Genomic DNA, 21,838 nt, shown 5'->3' on the forward strand with positions numbered 1-21,838 from the left:
GAACTGTCAATTGAACTTACTTTGTTGAAATGCAAGGATGTGTGTTGAGCAGGGATGCTTTTTAATAGAGAACTAGGGGTCAGTTCACAAGGCGAATTTTGCTTGGTGAACCCCGATGTGAAATCTGCCGTGGAATTATTCCTGCCATCGGCAGGAAGACTTCTCCACCCATTCACTTCAGTGGGAGGATTGGGCAGAATCTGCCCAAAGATCGGACAGGAGGCTTTTTTTAGTCCGCTAGCTGAAAAAATCACTCCCACTGAAATGAATGGGAGGCAGAATTTTGTGGCGGAATCCGCCATGTGAACAGGGCCTTATAAGGGACAGTATGAACAGCTAGCTTTGTAGATCTTGTATTCCTTTATTGAAAAATGCGTAAACATGCAAAAAGAGAGACATGTTTCCCAGATGGGTTTATCTACAGATGTGATGACTTAGGGCTTCAGAATGTTTTTGTTTTTCTCTTTGGGGCGATAGAAATGAATACCAGTAATACAAGGAGGATACATTTCTAAGACTGCATCCCAATTGTTCAGTATGGATGAAATACAACTATTAACTAATAGGAGTTAGAAATTAAGGGCCGAGTTAGAAAACATTTGGGGCTTCCGAAACAGTTAATTAGCAAAACCAAGGAATTGTATAAAAGCAAATTAACTTAAAATCACTAAAAACTACACTATAAACACTTTTATAAATGTATTTTATTATGTATTAATGATGTCATTATGTTTATTTTTTTCCCCCTTTAAATATATTTACCACCACAATAGTTTACGGACTAATAGTAAATATTTAATGGAGATCCAATATTTGATACAAACTGTACCCTTCATAAATTCTGCTCTCTTTTTAGATTCTCTATGCAAAGCAAGCATTAAGAGCCAGTCGGAAACTGACCAAGCACAATGTTAAGGAGAAGATTAACGATGCCAAGAAAATTCTAGTAAAAGTTCGATTCTTAGCTAAAGAGGTATATTTACTCTTTAAGTAGTAGATGTTTGTCCCAGCTTTGAACTACTTGCTTTCATTGAACCTTTAGTGTAGATTGATCTTATGAGTGATGTGTGAGCTATTGGTGTTGCCCATGGGAGTTTACCCAGAGGTTTGCAGCATTAAAGCTCATATTGATTTTACACAGTAGATGAATATTTGTACAGCAGCATAACCAGTCCTCTGGATTGTAATTTGAATGGCTTATTATCATAGAAAAAGGTAAGAATTAGACCCTTCTGACGTTGGCTGTGAGTATTCATGGGAAACTAAAATAATTTTGCAAAACCCCTTTTTACTTTAAAGGTGCAATATCCTAATATACTGTCATCCTTGGAATTAAAGGAATCCTATAAGAATTTGCGAGGCTGTGGGAATCTTTACCTTTCCTGTATTTGCCCTGCAGATCCATAAGACAACAGTCTACACTCCATTGACAAAATACAACCAAGAGCACCAACAGAGAACAGTAGTAATATTGTATATGAGGATACAATCACATAATATCATTCCCTTGTTTTACAGCCGCAGTGCACACTTCCAGATGTACTCATATGGATGTTCAGTAATAACAAAAGACTGGCATATGCACGAATTCCAGCTCAAAATATTCTCTACTCTGTAGTAGAAGAGGAAAAAGGGAAGGACTGCGGCAGGATCTCCACAATATATTTCAAGGTGAAAAAATATTCACATGGAATTTAAACTTATTTCCATTTTTGAGTGCTATCATTTTTTGACGTTGCTTGGGTTTAATTCAGAATCCCTATACCTGATATATTTCAGAGCTCAGAAAATCAAGTTATATATGTAAAAAAAAAGTATTAGCAAGCAATTCCCTTTACCAGGGAATTGCAGTTAAACACCATTTAATTTTTAAAGGGGATTGTACTATTACTTTCTCAGTCTAATGAACATTTGGTTTACTTGCCTTCTGTCTGGGAAAGGTTAGGTATAGGACACCTTTCAAGTGGGCGTAACCTGAGAATTTCATTTAGCAAAGTTCATATCTCCACAATGTGTCTAAGGGTATTTTCACAGGTGCAAATTGCAGGTGCATTTCGGCGCGTAAAATGCTTGTAAATATGCGTCGAAACACACTTGCCGTACTTCAGACAAGGCATCTTTTAATGCAGCTGAATTGAAATACATAGCGTAAAAATACACCACGTAAAAAGAAGTGGCATGTAACTTATGAGGCTTTTTTGAATATTAATATTTCTACTAAAGTCAATGGGGGACGGTAAAATACGCGCCAAATACACTGCTAACCTATTTGGAGTATATTTGCAGGTGTTTACGCCTGAAAATATGCGCCAAATAGCTCAGCAGTTACGCTTTGTAAAACGCCTCCAAATACTCCTCAGAATAAGCTTCAAAATAAAAAAAGCTTTGAATTTCTGCTTCAAAATTGCCTTGAATGCAGAAGCTTTTTTTCCCTTAAAAACAGCCTCATAATTTTCAGTATCTTCTTTATGCCCGTGTAAACATACCCTTAAGGTGTGAACTGTGGTTTAATTCAGACTTCGCCCTCTCATATAGCAAGACACAATCCTAGAGATGCCAGAAAAGGTGATGCCTCCATGAAATTGCCTCTGCCTTTGCGGACAATGGTATCTAAAAATATGTAAAATGAAAGCTATTAGCTGTATGACATCCATAGACTGCTTAAAAGGTAGTCTACAGCTTGCAGACAACAACTAAGGGAATTTCTCCAGCTGCTCCGCTCTATTTTAAGAGGCATCAGCAGTCTAAACACGTTTTAGAGAATTAGCGCAAATATATTGGATTGTATTTTCAGTAGCAGATTATTAGATTTATGCATTAGCATGCTGTTCATCCTTAGAGTTTATGTTGGTCGCTGAAAGTAGGATAGTACTTTTTTTGTTATTTTGTTTTTTTTACCCTAGGAACTTTATTTAAATGGGAAGATGACATTTACTTTAATTATGTTTAGATCCCAGGCTCATACAGTGGAGAAATTTTTGCAAAGGCTGAAATCTATATGTGGCTTGGTGTGACTAAGTATGCAAAAAACAGCACCGCAGATCTGCCAGATGATTACAAGCTCCTCTATGAAAGAGATGGACAACTGGTGGAATCTCCTACCCTCAGTCCACCAGTCCTACTTCGAAGAGATGGTAAGAACATAAATTCAGTATATCCACATCCAATTACCTAGGATAGGAATTATGACGCAAACTATGTGGTAAATGCTGGTAAAAGTTATAGTTAGAGAAAAAAATGGGGTATAGTTTATTTTTGCTTGTGGCAATGTTATGTGCATTGAAACCAAATTATTAGTAAATCTTGTGAGGTTACAATTATGATAGAAATCAACAACTTTTTCATTCACTTTGACATGAGTTTTCAGTTATTAGAGCTATTTTACATCATATATGGCTCTGCCGATGTTGGAAAAATCCAAATCTAAATGAATAAATATTTTTCCCTTCATTTTCCAGATTACCGCTATTTCCAGCTACGAGCTCATATATACCAGGCCCGTGGCATTCTGCCTGCGGATGACAATGGTTTGTCTGATCCATTTGCGAGAGTCATATTTGGCAATTTATGTCAGACAACTCAGGTAAGAATTCATACTGTTCCAAAGTCAGACAAAAAATGCAATCAAAATAATAGAAAAAAAATCTGAAAATAAAGCCAGTAATTGAAATGTGTAATTTAATCCCTAAATGCCACAGCCAATTTATATTTTTTAATTTCCATTTTTTTCCTCCCCACCTTCCAAAAGACATAACTTTAATTTTTATTTGGTCTAAATAGCCATATGAGGGCTTGTTTTTTTTGCGGGACAAATTGTAGCTTGTTATGGTACCATTTTATGTGCCATATAATGTACTGGGAAACTGAAAAAAAAAATAGTTTGTGGGGTGAAATGAGTAAAAAATAGCAATTGCGCCATTTTTATGGGGGTTTAGTTTTCATGGTGTACATCAGCAGTAAAAACGACATGTTCACTGTATTCTATGGGTTTATACGATCACGGCGATACCAAATATGTTTTTTATATTTTATGACTTTCATAAGAAAAACCTTTGTTTCACCACATTCTGAGAGCCATAACTTTTTTATTTTTCCATCGACTGAGTGAGGGGAGGGCTTATTTTTTTGCAGGGTGAGCTGTAGTTTTTATTGGTAGCATTTTGGGGTACAACGGACTTTTGATCACTTTTTATTCCATTTTTTGCAGAGCTAGGGTGGCCAAAAAAGAGCAATTTGGGAGTTAAACGTTTTTCTTACGGCTTTCATCGAGCGGGATAAATAATGTTATATTGTTATGGTTCAGACTTCTACAGATGTGGTGATACCAGTTATGTAAACTTTTTTTTTAACATTACTGTAGGGAAAAAAACGGGAAAAGATTTTTTTTTGAACATTAAAAAAAATTACTTAAGTGTTTTTTATTTTTTTGTTAGATGGCCCCCCAGGCTGCCATAACAACCATTGTCATCCCACAATCGTGTCACGGGGGTGGGGGCATGTCGTTAATGCGGCATGTCATTAAGGGGTTAAATCTATGTGTCAATTTGCCTTAATTTCTTCAGCACACAAATGAGAGGAGTTGCCTTGACCACAAATGCCTTATTACCTTTGTTTTTTGTTCAGACTGAAAATTTAGCTGCAATTTCAGGTACTATATGGCCACCTCAAAGCAGAGTTGACGTTACTAAGCTCAAGATAAAATTAGCAGTAAGTTTGTTGTTCTGACAGCAATAAGGTCTAAAGGTCTTTCCATAAAGATGTACTTGAATCTCATAACCAGGCATGGAAACAATAATGATCATCCAAAAACTCCAACACTTGCCATTACCATTTCCCTTAAATGATAAGATTTGTTATCCAGAGTCTATAGCATATTAACTAATAATCACATCATCAAGCATTGAGTCACAACAGCTCAGTATTAGACTAGCAATAAGTTGAGATCAAAAAGCAACTTCTTCACTACTCAAAGGCTATGGACACAGTTGACATGATAAATATATATATATATATATATATATATATATATATATATATATATAATAGTTGCACTAAGTTTTAGGCTGCAATCTTCACTCCTTTATTCATTTTCAGACCCTTGATGTGCAGTTTTAAACCTTCTCGTAGTTTTTTCATGTGGGCTTGTCCTTCCCAGTAATACATGCTAGATGTGAGACATGCTAGATGTGAGGTCTGTGATTCCAGGATGCTGCCGCCTTCACTAGCTCTCAAGTATCAGCACAGGCTCATCCATGTACTGCTTTCTTCTTCTACAGCTCATAAGGGATCTTTTCTCCCGTGTGCTGACAGACACGGTTGCTGAAGTGTGTGTGATTTCACCCTCCCTCCCCCTGCAGACTGACAGTGTGTGCTCTCCCTATCTTCACTGTGATACAGTTCAGCCCATGTGATCTGCCCTCTCTGAACACTTAAATGCTTTCCTCCCTCTCCACACTCTGATCTGCCATTGTACAACCTACTCCTCCCTGCTGCTATGTCTAAAAGAAGTGAGGGGGAGAGCAGAGAATGCCGACACAGTAGGACAGGAGCAGTGGGTTGTCGGATCTATGACCTAAACAGAAGGACAACCAGCTGGGTGAAAGAGTTACACAGACTCTACAGCAGCAAATGGTAGGAAAGTTTTTATGAAGACTATTTAGAAAGAAGCTTAATTTTGCAATTAGCAAGCAAACAAACAATAAAAAAAACGTCACTGTAAAGGTGTTCATAGCCTTTTAGCTGGGCTCTTCCTTAGCTTAGATGCCAAAATAAATGTGATTTTTAGAAACTCACTTTGAACTGAAAACCCTCTACGACTACCAAACTAGCTTGGTTTTCTATAAATGTTGCTTTTATTAATAAATATAATAGTCTATATAGACCAGGGGTCTCAAACACGTGACCCGTGAGCTGCATGCGTCCCCTGAGGCTGTCATCTGTGGCCCGTGGAGCACCGAGGCTTCCTACATGTGCGTGGGCTGGTGTGGCACCATCTGCGGGGGGCACTCGTGGCACCCCGTGGCACCATCTGCGGGGGGCACTCGTGGCACCATCTGCAGGGGGCACTCGTGGCACCATCTGCGGGGGGGGCACTCGTGGCACCATCTGCGGGGGGGCACTCGTGGCACCATCTGCGGGGGGGAACTCGTGGCACCATCTGCGGGGGGAACTTGTGGCACCATCTACGGGGGGAACTCGTGGCACCATCTACGGGGGGAACTCGTGGCACCATCTACGGGGGGAACTCGTGGCACCATCTAGACTGCATTTAGCGACACTTAAACTGGATTGTTAACCCGTTAGTGACCGCCAATACGACTTTTAACGGCGGCCACTAACAGGCTTTATTCTGATGCATATGCCTTTTAACGGCACTGCATCAGAATAAAGTGAGATTGCCGGGTGAGATTGATATTAGTATCGATCTCACCCGTTTAACCCTTCAGATGCGGTGCGCAAAAGCGTGCACCACATCTGAGTGGCTTTGGAGCGAGGGAGGGAGCTCCCTCTCTCTCCCACCGACACCCGGCGATAAGATCGCCGAGTGTCTGTGTCTCCAATGGCAGCTGGGGTCCTAATAAAGGCCCCCAGGTCTGCCTGTAGCGAATGCCTGCTAGATCATGCCGCAGGCATGACCTAGCAGATGCCTGTCCGTGTTAAACGGACAGGTAGTAAGTAATACACTGCAATATAAAAGTATTGCAGTGTATTATAATAGCGATCGGATGATCGCATATTAAAGTCCCCTAGTGGGATTAGTATAAAAGTTTAAAAAAAAGTTTAATAAAGTTAATGAAAAAAAATTTGAAAAAAGAATGGAAAAACCCACTTTTTCCCCTTACAAACTGCTTTAGTATTAAAAAAACAAAATAAAGTAAAAAAGTTACACATATTTGGTATTGCCGCGTCCGTAACGACCCCGACTATAAAGCTATTACATTACTTAACCTGCACGGTGAACGCCGTAAAAAATTTAATAAAAAACGACTGAAAAATTGCTGTTTTCTGTGAATCGTGACTTTAAAAAAAATGTGATTAAAAAGTGATCAAAAAGTCGCATCTACTCCAAAATGGTACCAATAAAAATTACAAGTCGTCCCGCAAAAAAAAAGCCCTCACACAACTGCATCGGCGAAAAAATAAAAACGTTACGGCTCTTCAAATATGGAGACACAAAACCAAACAATTTTGAAAAAAAAGCGTTTTTACTGTGTAAAAGTAGTAAAACATACAAAATCTATACAAATTTGGTATCGTTGCAATCGTAACAACCCGCTGAATGAAATTATTGTGTTATTTATACCACATGGTAAACTTCGTAGATTTAGGACGCAAAAAAGTGTGGCGAAATTTCATTTTTTCTATTCCACCCCAAAAAAAGTTAATAAAAGTTAATCAATAAATAATATGTACCTCAAAATGGTGCTATTAAAAAATACAACTTGTCCCGCAAAAAACAAGACCTTATACAGCTATGTAGACGCAAAAATAAAAAAGTTATAGCCCTTGGAATGAGACGATGGAAAAACGTAAAAAATAGCTTGGTCATCTAAAATAGGCTGGTCATTAAGGGGTTAAAATATGCACATAGTAAACTCGCAAATTTCTAGTAAGTTTAAACCTAGCGGTATTATTATAGTAATGTAGTATTGTTATAGTAATGTAGTATTATAGTAATGTAGTATTGTTATAGTAATGTAGTATTATAGTAATGTAGTATTGTTATAGTAATGTAGTATTGTTATAGTAATGTAGTATTATAGTAATGTAGTATTGTTATAGTAATGTATTACTATTATTATAGTAATGTAGCATTGTTATAGTAATGTTGTATTGTTATAGTAGTTCAAATAACTAATTGATTAACAATAAATTTGTATTGTATCAAATTTGAACTTCACATTTTTTCTATGTGCGGCCCATTTACCTAGCCCAGTTTGAGACCCCAGATATAGACCATTTCATTCCTATATTTTTAAGTAATTAAATCTTCTTTAGGTGATTAATGAAACTCTGGCGCCATTGTGGAATGAACTGCTGATGTATGACAATCTCCTCATGGATGGGAATAAGGAAAACTTAAAGAATGACCCCCCACTCATCATTATTAACATTTTCGACCAAGATAAATTTGTAAGTATATTGTACCTTCGTTAAGTGATCAGGCTCTTCTTCAGCTTTTAAAATAATATGGGTTAAAGGGGACTTGTCACTAGGTCCTACAAAGTGAGTTAGTAGTCTCCCCTAATAACCACGGTGTCTGAGTCCAGCGGTATTTCTCCCGGACTTGTCAGGACTTGCTGAGCTATGGACTCCTCTTCTTTTTGCCACAAATATGCAAATGACTCGCTGGCTAGTCAAGTGGATTTGAACTATATGTCAGCACATTTTTATTTATTTATTTATTTAGTGCCAACAGCCATTGGGTCCAACTAAGAATCCTGTTTAAACAATGAATGCAATAATCTTAATAATATAATTTATTCTTATCTCAACCTTTGTTTTCTAATGAACTAAAAAAAATATATAGATTTTTCATTGTAACATCTCTGTAAAGAAAAAACTTTTTTTATCAAATTGTAGGGGTCGCCCGAATTTCTAGGCTGTGCCTTTGCCATTCCCACTGTAACATTGATAGAGGAGGAGGAAAACGAAGAAGATGGAGGTCCTAAATATACCCAACCACCTTTGCAATTCTTTGACATCTTCAAGGGTAACATGGCTGCTGGGGAGCTCATAGCTGCATTTGAACTTATAGAACTTGAAAACAGAACGTATATGAAAGAGGTAAGTAAGTAATATAATTGAAGGGATGAGAAGAGAAGGCCTTATTTGTGCATGCCAAAAGAGAAAAAACTGAATATTAAACTACCAAATATATACATAAAGTATAAAATATATTTTATTAAATAAACACATAAAAATACATAAAAACAGAGGGAAATAAAGCAAAAAGTTCCAAACAGAAAAACAACGTATATAGTACGCAATAGCTAATGAGTACGAAGTACCCCCTGAGGAAGCGATACGTTAAGCGTGCATTGGGGCACACAGCGTGGTGAGACTTAAAGAGGCTCTGTCACCACATTATAAGTGTCCTATCTTGTACATAATGTGATCGGCGCTGTAATGTATATCACAGCAGTGTTTTTTATGTAGAAAAAAATATCTATTTTCACCAAGTTATGACCCATTTTAGCTTTATGCTAATGACCTTCTTAATAGACAACTGGGCGTGTTTTTACTTTTGACCAAGTGGGTGTTGTGGTGAGAAGTGTATGACGCTGACCAATCAGTGACCAATCAGCGTCATACACTTCTCTCCATTCATTTACTCTGCACATAGTGATCCTGTGTTGTTCACTATGTGCAGCCACATACACACACATTAACGTTACTGAAGTGTCTTGACAGTAAATAGACTGTCCAACCAGGACGCGATGTCTATTCACAATCCCGACACTTCGGTAAAGTTTGTGTGTGACTTACTCACATTTAACATCGAGATCACGCTGAGCTGTCATTTACAGCGAGATCTCGCAAGATTACGCTTGCTGTGCTGTAAGTCACACACAAACGTTACCGAAGTGTTGGGATTGTGAATGGACATCCCGTCCTGGTTGGACGCGATGTCTATTTACGGTCAAGACACTTCAGTAACGTTAATGTGTGAGTATGTGGCTGCACATAGTGAACAACGCAGGATCACTATGTGCTGAATACATGAATGGAGAGGAGTGTATGACGCTGATTGGTCAGCGTCATACACTTCTCTCCACAACGCCCACTTGGTCAAAAGTAAAAACACGCCCAATGTCTATTAAGAAAGTCATTAGCATAAAGCTAAAATAGGTCATAATTTGGTGAAAACTGATTGTTTTTCTACATAAAAAACACTGCTGTGATCTACATTACAGTGCCAATCACATTATGTACAAGATAGGGCACTTATACACCCGCTGTTTTTCTTTTTGGAACTTCTTTCTTTATTTGCCTCTGTATGTATTTTTATGTGTTGTTTATTTACTAAAAAATATTTGATACTTTATGTATATATTTGGTAGTTTGATACTCCGTTTTTTTTCTCTTTTGGGTAGTATAATCGTGGAGTTTCTGCCATCACTTGGTTGAACAGAATTCTCTTTCTGGGGGGACATTGTTACATTGTTAGTTATTATTCCCAGCCCCATTATAGATGTCATATGAGCATGTGTTTGATCTTTATATGTGCTTGTAGAAGACATGGGGACCACTTTTAATTGAAAACAGAAGTCTAGAATTCTGATAAAATTACTTATGCACAATGGTGCATTGTAAACTGTATGCAGCATTCACAATAGTTCTCCAGTATGTTCTGGTATTTGTGTGATTATATGTACTTAATACATATAAGATATGATTCTAAAGCAGTGAATACTCTGCATTATTTAACCCCTTAAAAACCAGCCTATTTTAGACCTTAACGACCAAGCTATTTTTTACGTTTTTCCATTGTCTCATTCAAAGGGATATAACTTTTTTATTTTTGCGTCGACATAGCTGTATATGGTCTTGTGTTTTGCGGGATAAGGTGTAAGTTGTAATTTTTAATAGCACCATTTTGGGGTACATAGAATTTATTGATTAACTTTTATTAACTTTTTTGGGGGGGGAATAGAAAAAAACTGTAATTTTGCCACACTTTTTAGTATCCTAAATTTACGCCGTTTACCGTGTGGTATAAATAACACAATAACGTTATTCAGCGGGTTGCTGCGATTGCAACGATACTTATATGGATTTTGTATGTTTTACAACTGTTACAAAATTATTGTTTTTTGTGTCTCCATATTTGAAGAGCCATAACTTTTTTCTTTTTTTGCCGATGCAGTTGTATGAGGTTTTTGTTTTGCGGGACGACTTGTAGTTTTTATTGGTACCATTTTGGAGTACATGCGACTCTTTGATCACTTTTTATCACATTTTGTTTAGGCAGAATTCAAAGAAAACAGCAGTTTTTTAATTTTTTTATTTTATTTTTTACGGCGTTCACCGTGCGGGTTAACTAATGTAATAACTTTATAGTTGGGGTAGTTACGGACACGGCGATACCAAATATGGCATGGCCTGGCAGGCATAACTAGGGGCAGACCTGAGGGCCTTTATTAGGCCCCCGGCTGCCATAGAAGACATCGACACCCGGCAATCTTATCGCCGGGTGCCGGTGGGATGAGAGGGAGCTCCCTTCCTCTCTCCAAAACCACTCAGATGTTGAGTGCCGCATCTGAGGGGTTAAACAGGTGAGATTGATACGGATATCGATCTCACCCGTTAGAGCAGGGATGCCCCCTAGCTGAGAGAAGGGAGATTTAACGTATTTATTCCGATGCAACGCCGTAAAAAAAGGCTATTGCATCGGAATAAAGTCTGTTAGTGGCCGTCGTTTAAAACACCTATGGGCGGTCACTAACGGTTAAGAAGAAAATAGAGCATCAATATATACATTAGAAAAGCTGCGTGCAGCATGATAGCTAGGTAGAAGCGCCTATTACAGAGCTTGGGAAAAGCCAGTTTCCTTTAACCCCTTCCCTCTTTAGCCACTTTTGACCTTCCTGACAGAGCCTCATTTTTCAAATCTGACATGTGTCACTTTATGTGGTAATAACTCCGGAATGCTTTCACCTATCCAAGCGATTCTGAGATTGTTTTCTCGTGACACATTGGACTTTATGTTACTGGCAAAATTTGCTCGATATGTTCAGTATTTAATTGTGAAAAACACCAAAATTTAGCGAAAAATTGCAAAAATTAGCATTTTTCTCAATTTAAATGTATCTGCTTGTAAGACAGGCAGTTATAATACACAAAATTGTTGCTAATTAACATCCCCCATATGTCTACTTTAGATTGGCATCGTTTTTTGAACATCCTTTTATTTTTCTATGACCTCACAAGGCTTAGAACTTTAGCAGCAATTTCTCACATTTTCAAGAAAATTTCAAAAGGCTATTTTTACAGGGGCCAGTTCAGTTGTGAAGTGGTTTTGAGGGCCTTATATATTAGAAACCCCAAAAAAGTCACCCCATTTTAAAAACTTCACCCCTCAAAGTATTCAAAACAGCATTTAGAAAATGTCTTAACCCTTTAAACATTTCACAGGAATTAAAGCAAAGTAGAGGTGAAATTTACAAATTTCATATTTTTCTGCAGAAATACATTTTTAATACAATTTTTTTTATAACACAGAAGGTTTTACCAGAGAAATGCAACTCAATATTTGTTGCCCAGTTTTTGCAGTTTTAGGAAATATCCCACATGTGGCCGTAGCATGCTACTGGACTGAAACACCGGCCTCAGAAGCAAAGGAGCACCTAGTGGATTTTGGGGCCTTATTTTTGTTAGAATATATTTTAGGCACCATGTCAGGTTTGAAGGGCTCTTGCGGTGCCAAAACAGTCAAAATCCCCCAAAAGTGACCCCATCTGGGAAACTAGACACCTCAAGGAAATTATCTAGGGGTGTAGTGAGCATTTTCACCGCACAGGTTTTTTACAGAAATTATTGGAAGTAGGCGGTGAAAATTAAAATCAACATTTCTTCAAAGAAAATGTAGGTTTAGCGATTTTTTTTCTCATTTCCACAAGGACTAAAGGAGAAAAAGCACCGCAAAATTTGTAAAGCAATTTCTCCCGAGTAAAACAATACCTCACATGTGGTAATAAACGGTTGTTTGGAGACACGGCGTGGCTGAGAAGGGAAAGAGCGCCATTTGGCTTTTGGAGTTCACATTTAGCAGGAATGGTTTGCGGAGGCCATGTTACATTTACAAAGCCCCTGAGGGGACAAAACAGTGGAAACCCCCCACAAGTGACCCCATTTTGGAAACAACACCCATTGAGGAAATTATCTAGGGGTATAGTGAGCGATTTGACACCACAGTTTTTTTGCAGAAATTATTGGAAGTAGGCCCTGAAAATAATAATCTACATTTTTTCAAAGAAAATGTAGGTTTAGCTAATTTTTTCTCATTTCCAGAAGGACTAAAGGAGAAAAAGCACCACAAAATTTGTAAAGCAATTTCTCCCGAGTAAAACAATACCCCACATGTGGTAATAAACGGCTGTTTGGACACACGGCAGGGCTTAGAAGGGAAAGAGCACTATTTGACTTTTTGAGATCACATTTAGCAGGAATGATTTGCGGAGGCCAGGTCACATTTGCAAAGCCCCTGAGGGGACAAAACAATGAAAACGCCCAAAAAGGGACTCCATTTAGGAAACTACACCTCTTGAAGAATGCATCTAGGGGTGTAGTGAGCATTTTGACCCCACAGATGTTTCATAGAATTTATTAGAATTAGGCAGTGAAAATAAAAACAGTCCTTTTTCTTCAATAAGACGTAGCTTTAGCGCAAATTTTTTTCATTTTCTCAACAAATAAAGGAAAAAAAGAACCCAACATTTGTAAAGCTATTTCTCCCGAGTACGGCAATACCCCATATGTGGTCATAAACTGCTGTTTGGGCAAACGGCAGGGCTCAGAAGGGAAGGACCGCCATTTGGAGTGCAGATGTTGCTGGATTGGTTTCTGGGCACCTGTGGGCCCAAAACAGTGGAAACCCCCCAGAAGTGACCCCATTTTGTAAACTACACCCCTCAATGCATTTACCAAGGGGTGTAGTAAGCATTTTAACCCTGCAGGTGTTTTGTAGAAATTAGTGTGCGCTCAATGTTGCAGAGTGAAAATGGGATTTTTTTCCATAGATATGCCAATATGTGGTGCCCGGCTTGTGCCACCATAACAAGACAGCTCTCTAATTATTATGCGGTGTTTCCCGGTTTTAGAAACACCCTACATGTGGCCCTAATCTTTTGTCTGGACATATGACAGGGCTCAGAAGTGAAGAGTACCATGCGGAGTGGAGGCCTAATTTGGCGATTTACAAAGTATTGGTTCACAACTGCAGAGGCTCAGATGTGAAATAATAAAAAGAAACCCCTGATAAGTGACCCCATTATGGAACTGCACCCCTCAAGGCATTTATTAAGGGGTGTAGTGAGCATTTTCACCCCACAGGTCTTTTCCATAAATGAATGCGCTGCGGATGGTGCAAATTAAAAATTTATATTTTTCCCTAGATATGCCATTCAGTGGCAAATATGTCATGCCCAGCTTATGACGCTGGAGACACACACCACAAAAATTGTTAAAAGGGTTCTCACGGGTATGACGGTGCCATATATGTTGAAGGAAACTGCTGTTTGGGCACGCTGTAGGGTTCAGGGCCGAGGGAGCACCATTTGGCTTTTGGAGAGCGGATTTTGCTTGGTACTATATTTGTTTGAGTATTGCTGGTGTTTTATAATGTGGGGGTACATGTAAGCGGGGCGGAGTATATAAGGGGCATAGTCAGGTGGTATAAAAAAATAAAAATAATCCATAGATGTGTGTTACGCTGTGAAGCAATCCTTTCTGCACAGGCCGGTGTCGCACTGATAAATGGTGTCATTTCTTATCCCCCTTTTGGTCCACACTCCGCGCCTTTGTAGTTTGGGGAATTTTGCTGGGAAAGTATTATCCTGGCATAATACGGGCACCGTCGCTTCCATCGGATATGATTGGGCCCTCCCTTCCTGGTTCCCTAATTTTAGGTCCTTGATAAATCGCCTCTTGAAACAGAAGAAATGTTCTCCTCGGGCACAACTGCATATTTTTTTATTTCCTGACTTATTGGAGCCATAACTAATTTTATTTTTCATAGACATAGCGGTATGAGGGCTGGTTTGTTGCGGGACGAGCTGTAGTTATTATTGGTACCATTTTGGGGTACATGTGACTTTTTGATCACCTTTTATCCTATTTTTTGGGATGCCAGGTAAACCAAAAAACGCAATTCTGGCACAGCTTTTTTTGTTTTTTTTTTATACAGAGTTCACCACGCATTATAAACTACATGTTACCTTTATTCTGCGGGTCAGTACGATTCCGGCGATACCTCATTTATAGAACTTTTTTATGTTTTACAACTTTTTGCACAATAAAATTACTTTTGTAAAAAGAATGTATTTTTTCTGTCGCCAAGTTGTGAGAACCATAACGTTTTAATTTTTTTGTCGACGGAGTTGTATGAGGGCTTGTTTTTTGCGGGACGAGCTATAGTTTTTATAGGTACCATTTTTGGATACGTGCGACTTTTTGATCACTTTTTATTGTAATATTTGTAGGGCAAAGTGACTAAAAAACAGAAACTCTGGTAACGTTTTTTACGGGTTTTTTTTACGCTGTTCACCGCGTGCAATAAATAATATAATATTTTGATACCTCCTGTCGTTACGGTCGTGGCGATACCAAATACATATGGTTTATTATTATTTTTCAATAATAAAGGACTTGATAAGAGTAAAAGGGGGATTGTGTGTTATTTGATTACTTGAAACTTTTATTGTTTTCAAACTTTTATTTTTTGCACTTTTTTTTACACTTTTTTATACTTTTTTTACACTTTTTCTCAAGTCCCACTAGGGGACTTGAAGGTCCAACGGTCAGATTTTTTTTTTTCTAATACATTGCACTACCTATGTAGTGCAATGTATTAGATCTGTCAGTCATTCACTGACAGCAAGCCGTTTAGGCTTCGCCTCCCGGCGGGGCCTAAATCGGCTTCCGTAATGGCAGAGCAGGAGACCATTGTGTCTCCTGTTGCCATAACAGCAGTCGCCAGTCCCGATTGCCTGTCAGGGCTGGCGATCTGCTTGTAACCGCTACGATGCAGCAATCGCTTTCGATTGCTGCATCGAAGGGGTTAATGGCAGGGATCGGAGCTAGCTCCGGTTCCTGCCGTTACAGGTGGATGTCAGCTGTACAGTACAGCTGACTTCCACCGCTGATGACGCCGGATCAGCTCCTGACCCGGCGCCATCTTGCCGGCAGCTACGGAAGCCGATCAGGCTCCGCCGCCGGGCGGATCTTGACCGGCTTCGGTGCTAGGCAGACCGGGAGGCCAGTATTAGGCCTCCGGTTGCCATTGCAGCCACCGGAACCCCGGCAATTTCATTACTGGGGTTCCGATGAGCTGCAAACACCTTAAGTGCAGCGATCGCGTTTGAGCGCTGCACTTAAGGGGTTAATGGCGGGGATCGAAGCTAATTTCGGTCCCCGCCGTTACAGTCGGATGTCAGCTGTAAGATACAGCTGAGATCCGGTGATGATGGGACCGGCTCAGCTTCTGAGCCGGTGCCAAACGTTTGACGTACATGTACGGCAAGATGCGGGAAGTCAGTACTTTCCATGACGTACATGTACGTCAAATGTCGGGAAGGGGTTAATACACCAGAAAAGCTTAACCCAAAAGCCAGAGGCATGGCGTAACAGATGCATGTCAGTTTTACACTGACAGGGAATAATACACTGCAATACAGAAGTCTTGGAGTGTATTATAAAAGCGATCAAGTGATTGCATAGCAAAATCCCCTAATGGGACTAAAAAAAAAGTCAATAAATAAAAATCCCAAGTAAAAAAAATATAAAACCCACAAACTGCTTCTTTATGAAAAAACACATTATTTTTTTTAAAATGTTACACATATTTGGTATTGCTGCGTCCATAACGACCCCAACTATAAAACTATTATATTATTTAACCTGCAAGATGAACCATGTAAAAAAATAAATTAGAAAACAATGTTAGAATTGCTGTTTTCTGTTCATCCTGCCTTCAGAAAATTTGATAAAAAGCGATCAAAATTTGCATGTACTCGAAAATGATACCAATAAAAGCTAAAAGTTTTAATAGTAATTATATGTACCCAAAAATGATGCTATTAAAAAATACAACTTGTGCTGCAAATAAACAATTCCTTACACAGCTATGTCGATGGAAAATAAAAAAGTTATAGCTTTTTGAATGCGACGATGGAAAAACGTAAAAAATTCAAAAAGGCTTCAAAAGAAAAATACACAAACTAAATGGAACATTTTTAGAAGGACATTGTCCCAGTTTATGCCCTTAAAGAGGCTCTGTCACCAGATTTTGCAACCCCTATCTGCTATTGCAGCAGATAGGCGCTGCAATGTAGATTACAGTAACGTTTTTATTTTTAAAAAACGAGCATTTTTGGCCAAGTTATGACCATTTTTGTAGTTATGCAAATGAGGCTTGCAAAAGTCCAAGTGGGTGTGTTTAAAAGTAAAAGTCCAACTGGGCGTGTATTAGGTGCGTACATCGGGGCGATTTTAATACTTTTACTAGCTGGGCGCTCTGATGAGAAGTATCATCCACTTCTCTTCAGAACGCCCAGCTTCTGGCAGTGCAGACACAGCGTGTTCTCGAGAGATCACACTGTGACGTCACTCACAGGTCCTGCATCGTGTCAGACGAGCGAGGACACCGGCATCAGAGGCTTCAGTTGATTCTGCAGCAGCATCGGCGTTAGCAGGTAAGTCGATGTAGCTACTTACCTGTAAACGCTGATGCTGCTGCAGAATCAACTGTAGCCTCTGGTGCCGGTGTCCTCGCTCGTCTGACACGATGCAGGACCTGTGAGTGACGTCACAGCGTGATCTCTCGAGAACACGCTGTGTCTGCACTGCCAGAAGCTGGGCGTTCTGAAGAGAAGTGGATGATACTTCTCATCAGAGCGCCCAGCTAGTAAAAGTATTAAAAACGCCCCGATGTACGCACCTAATACACGCCCACTTGGACTTTTACTTTTAAACACACCCACTTGGACTTTTGCAAGCCTCATTTGCATAACTACAAAAATGGTCATAACTTGGCCAAAAATGCTCGTTTTTTAAAAATAAAAACGTTACTGTAATCTACATTGCAGCGCCTATCTGCTGCAATAGCAGATAGGGGTTGCAAAATCTGGTGACAGAGCCTCTTTAAGGTCATCCCTTAGCCCATGAAAATTGGCGTTTCTGAAGTTTAGTGGTGAAGTTGTACTGTGTGTTACTGGTTTTGTAGCATTGCGCTACAGGTCCACGTATGCTGCTTGATGTTTTCTTTTATAATACATTTTATATAGTCAGTAAATGTATAATTTGCTTTATGGTTTTGTGATTAGAGGCTTTTAAACATGTTTTCTTCCTATTGAGGTGTATAAAAATACTTTTCCTATACCATACAAAAACAATATTTGGGAATTTTTCTTTTTATTAAATCACTGTAGCCAGCAATACCAGAGTATGTGAAACCAAAAGAACCTGAGTTTATGGATGAAACAATGGAACGTTACATAATTCCAGCAGGAATTCGTCCAGTCCTTAAGGAATTTAGAATAGAGGTAAATATCTGAAGTGCTGACAATTATTCAACAAACAAAGGAGAATGTTGGTAAATCTTGCTTATCTCGGATTATACATTTCAACTTTACGCTCAAGTAATCAGCTACTTGGCTTGATATATACAGAAAGCCAAAATATAAAAGAATAGAAAACTTTCATTCAGTGAAGCCTTTTTCAAGATGGCCTGGGCATCTAGGTATTGCATTCATGATACCTAACTTGGTGAATATATCAATGTAAAAGCAGCTGCAAAGAGATGAAGCAGTATTCCCTAGCTCTTTAGTTTATTCAAGGAGCAGTAGTGGTAATGGTTATTTGTACACTGTATGATTATTATCACTGTATGATAGTGTAATTTGGGCACTATATGGTCCACCATATATGCAGACAGTGCTAATAGAAGGTACTGTACAGGGCTGGCCCAGAGTCTGGGGATCATTTTATGATCTTATTGCCTTAATAACCTTTGACAGTTATTCAGCATCTAGAGCAAATAACACAATGAAAACAAATATTTGGATTATTGAATATATGCATATTTGCATTTTCATCACACTGGTCTCAAGTAATAAGGTAAAGTCAATGTTTTTCATGGAAACAAACATTGTTTTCATATTCATAGATAATTTGCATACATTAATTTTTAGGTTCTTTTCTGGGGACTACGAGATTTACGGAGGATAAACTTATTTGAAGTTGAACAGCCTCAGGTGCGGATTGAATGTGCTGGAAAAAAAGTGGAATCTGAGGTTATATTGAGCTACAAAGAATTCCCTAATTTCACTGAACTTGTGAAATGTGTGGATGTGGTGAGTAGAAATAAACATATTGTAAACTTAATAAAGATCGTAGCCAGTGCACGAATTGTTCTTTTTTTTTTTATTGACAATACATATTCCCCGATTTGATTTAGCAGGCAGACAAGACTAGTTAATTTTACTGTTAGAATGTGGCAATGTTATTGTACTGTCAGTGTATAGATTAATCTATCCATCTATCATTTTCGGGCTATGTACGTGCTCCTAACACATTTACATGTGATACCGCTAAACATATTCACAGCCTTAAATGTGCCCGAAGTATGCCAAAACAGTGTCCTTTTAGCTTGCATTCAGGTGGCACACCTTTTATTTGTATTGAAAAACGTAGTTGATTACATTTCAGTGCAAAAGGAACTTTTTTTTTTTCAATGGGAGTCAATGTGTGACATACTGTATACATACAGTTGAATATGTAGATGGTAGTTCGGTGTATACGATTGGAGATTTTCCAGGCATATATGATGAATGAAGTGTAAAAACAAAAAGAAAGACTATACTAAAGTCTTTTTACCTATATTAATTTACATAGAAAGAAGTTTGAATGACAGACCTATTGATACCCCAGACATTACTAGATTATATTTTTTTAAAGTTTTATCAAGGGCAATGGTCATAGTTAAAATACTTCAATGCTCCCAGTAGTGAATATGATAAATATATTAAGAATACATATTTCAATTATATTTCAGTGAGCACTTGTAGCAGTACACATATCTGTAAGGTAGTGTGCAGGGGCGTAGTTAGCGGGGGGGGGGGGCACGCCAAGGTCCACTAAGATGGTGAGGCCCGGCGTGACCACCACGCCTCTCCCGCCATGCACGCCGTGGCCACGCCAAAATACTCTTCAATCTAGCAGACGTGCCGCATGCTAGGCACGTCTGCTAGGGCACACCTTTAACACTGCCCGCCAGAGAGGAGCAGAAGAAGTCTGCGTGTTAGAAGAGAGAGTGAGCCAGAACCCCTCCCCAATAATGAATGGATACAGGGATGATGGGGTTTGTATACAGGGATAATGGCTGATATATACAGGGATGATGGGGTTTAATGCAGGGATGATGGCTGCACTACCCATCATCCCTGCATATAACCCCCATTATACCTGTATACAACCCCCTATCTTCCCTGTGTCTATATACCATCCATCATTCCTGTATATAAACCCCATCATCTCTGTATATACTAGCCAGGCTGGTATTTACAGGGATGATGGGTTACAAACAAGGATGATGGCTGCTATATACAGGGAGTATGATAGCTGGTCTATACAGGGAGTATGATGGCTGGTATAAACGGGGAGGATGGTGGTTATATACAGTGATCATGGCTGGACCAGTCATCATCCATGTATATAACCCCATCATCCCTGTATACAACCCCATCATCTCTAAATATATATACCAGCCATCATCCCTATATGTAATCCCTATCCTCCCTGTATATACCAGCCATCATCCCTGTATATAACAACCTTGCTGATATATACAAGTAAGATGGGGGTTATAAACAGGGATGATGGCTTGTATATACAGGGATGATGGTTGTTATATACAGGGATGATGGGAAGTCTAGCCATCATCCCTGCATTAACTACCATCATCCCCATATATACAGGGATGATGGCTGGTATATACAGGGATGATGGGGGTTATATACAGAGATAATGTTGGTTATAAACCGGGATGATGGCTGGTATATACAGGGATGATGGCTGGTACATACAGGGATGATGGCTGGTACATACAGGGATGATGGCTGGTACATACAGGGATGAAGGGGGTTATATACAGGGATGATGGCTGGTATACAACTAGAATGCTACTATTCAGTATTAAACATGTGTTAGAGGGTCCACGGGGTTGGGGCCCAGTGAGATATGTTTTGCCCCCCCCCCCCCCTGTGCTAAACCCATAGCTACGCCTATGGTAGTGTGAGATTCTTTTAAATCTCTCAAATGTCTTTAGATTTTCTTGAAAATGTGTAAGTAAATTTATGATTTAGCAGCCGACGTGATTCATGGATCGTTAACCAATGGCAACAGATAAATGAATTGAATACTATCAATGTAATCACAGGAGCTTCCAGAACAAGTGTATCTCCACCCACCTCTGAGTATCTTTGTGGTTGAAAAACGAGCATTTGGCCGCTCTGTCATGGTTGGATCTTCAGTGGTGTCTCATCTTATGAAGTTTGCGCCAAAGGAACTGGAAGAGAAGAGTGAAGAGGAAGATGATAAACTCAAGCGTAAGCATTACACTGCAGTGAAACTCTAAAGATATAACACTTAGCTTGGATTAACTTATGTTTCAATGGCCTTGATGTTTTCTTTTTCTTCGCAATCCCTTCAAAAATTCATCATGCCTTTCTATCATGGTTTTTATTTAAAGCTTCAGCTATATAAAACATATTAGAGAGCCTACAGAAATTCTCTTTGTCTAGTTTTAGGCCTATGTAACCTACGTCGCATTTACACAACTGTAGAAGGGCTTGTACCAGAATCCACAATTATTACCTATTCACAGGATAGGTTATCAATTTCTGATCACTGGGGCCCCCACCACTGGACCCCCACTGATTGTGAGAACAGGTGTCCTGAACCCCCGGTTCCTCCTCACATCTCGACCGCAGTGAGGAGAACTTTGAAAATGTTGCGCAATAGCACTTCAGTCTATGGGACTGATGGAGACAATTGAGTACAGCAATCAAGCAGTGAGGAGGAACAGCAGGTTTGGTATCCCCGTTCTCGCGATCGGTGG

The 21,838-nt window shown here is 39.1% G+C and overlaps 1 protein-coding gene across 1 annotated transcript in view; it reads left to right on the forward strand.

The window, feature by feature from the left end:
- The window catches only part of LOC142666383 (fer-1-like protein 4), a 104,557-nt gene that overhangs the window by 49,628 nt on the left and 33,091 nt on the right, over nt 1–21,838 (forward strand). The window contains exons 21-29 of the mRNA XM_075846408.1: nt 857–973; nt 1,519–1,671; nt 2,951–3,134; nt 3,459–3,583; nt 7,999–8,133; nt 8,584–8,787; nt 18,150–18,263; nt 18,912–19,073; nt 21,158–21,326. Coding sequence (XP_075702523.1) covers nt 857–973; nt 1,519–1,671; nt 2,951–3,134; nt 3,459–3,583; nt 7,999–8,133; nt 8,584–8,787; nt 18,150–18,263; nt 18,912–19,073; nt 21,158–21,326 — 1,363 coding nt within the window. The remainder of the gene's footprint in view (nt 1–856; nt 974–1,518; nt 1,672–2,950; nt 3,135–3,458; nt 3,584–7,998; nt 8,134–8,583; nt 8,788–18,149; nt 18,264–18,911; nt 19,074–21,157; nt 21,327–21,838) is intronic.

The sequence above is a fragment of the Rhinoderma darwinii genome, chromosome 13 (genome assembly GCF_050947455.1).
Source record: "Rhinoderma darwinii isolate aRhiDar2 chromosome 13, aRhiDar2.hap1, whole genome shotgun sequence".
Lineage (NCBI taxonomy): Eukaryota > Metazoa > Chordata > Amphibia > Anura > Rhinodermatidae > Rhinoderma > Rhinoderma darwinii.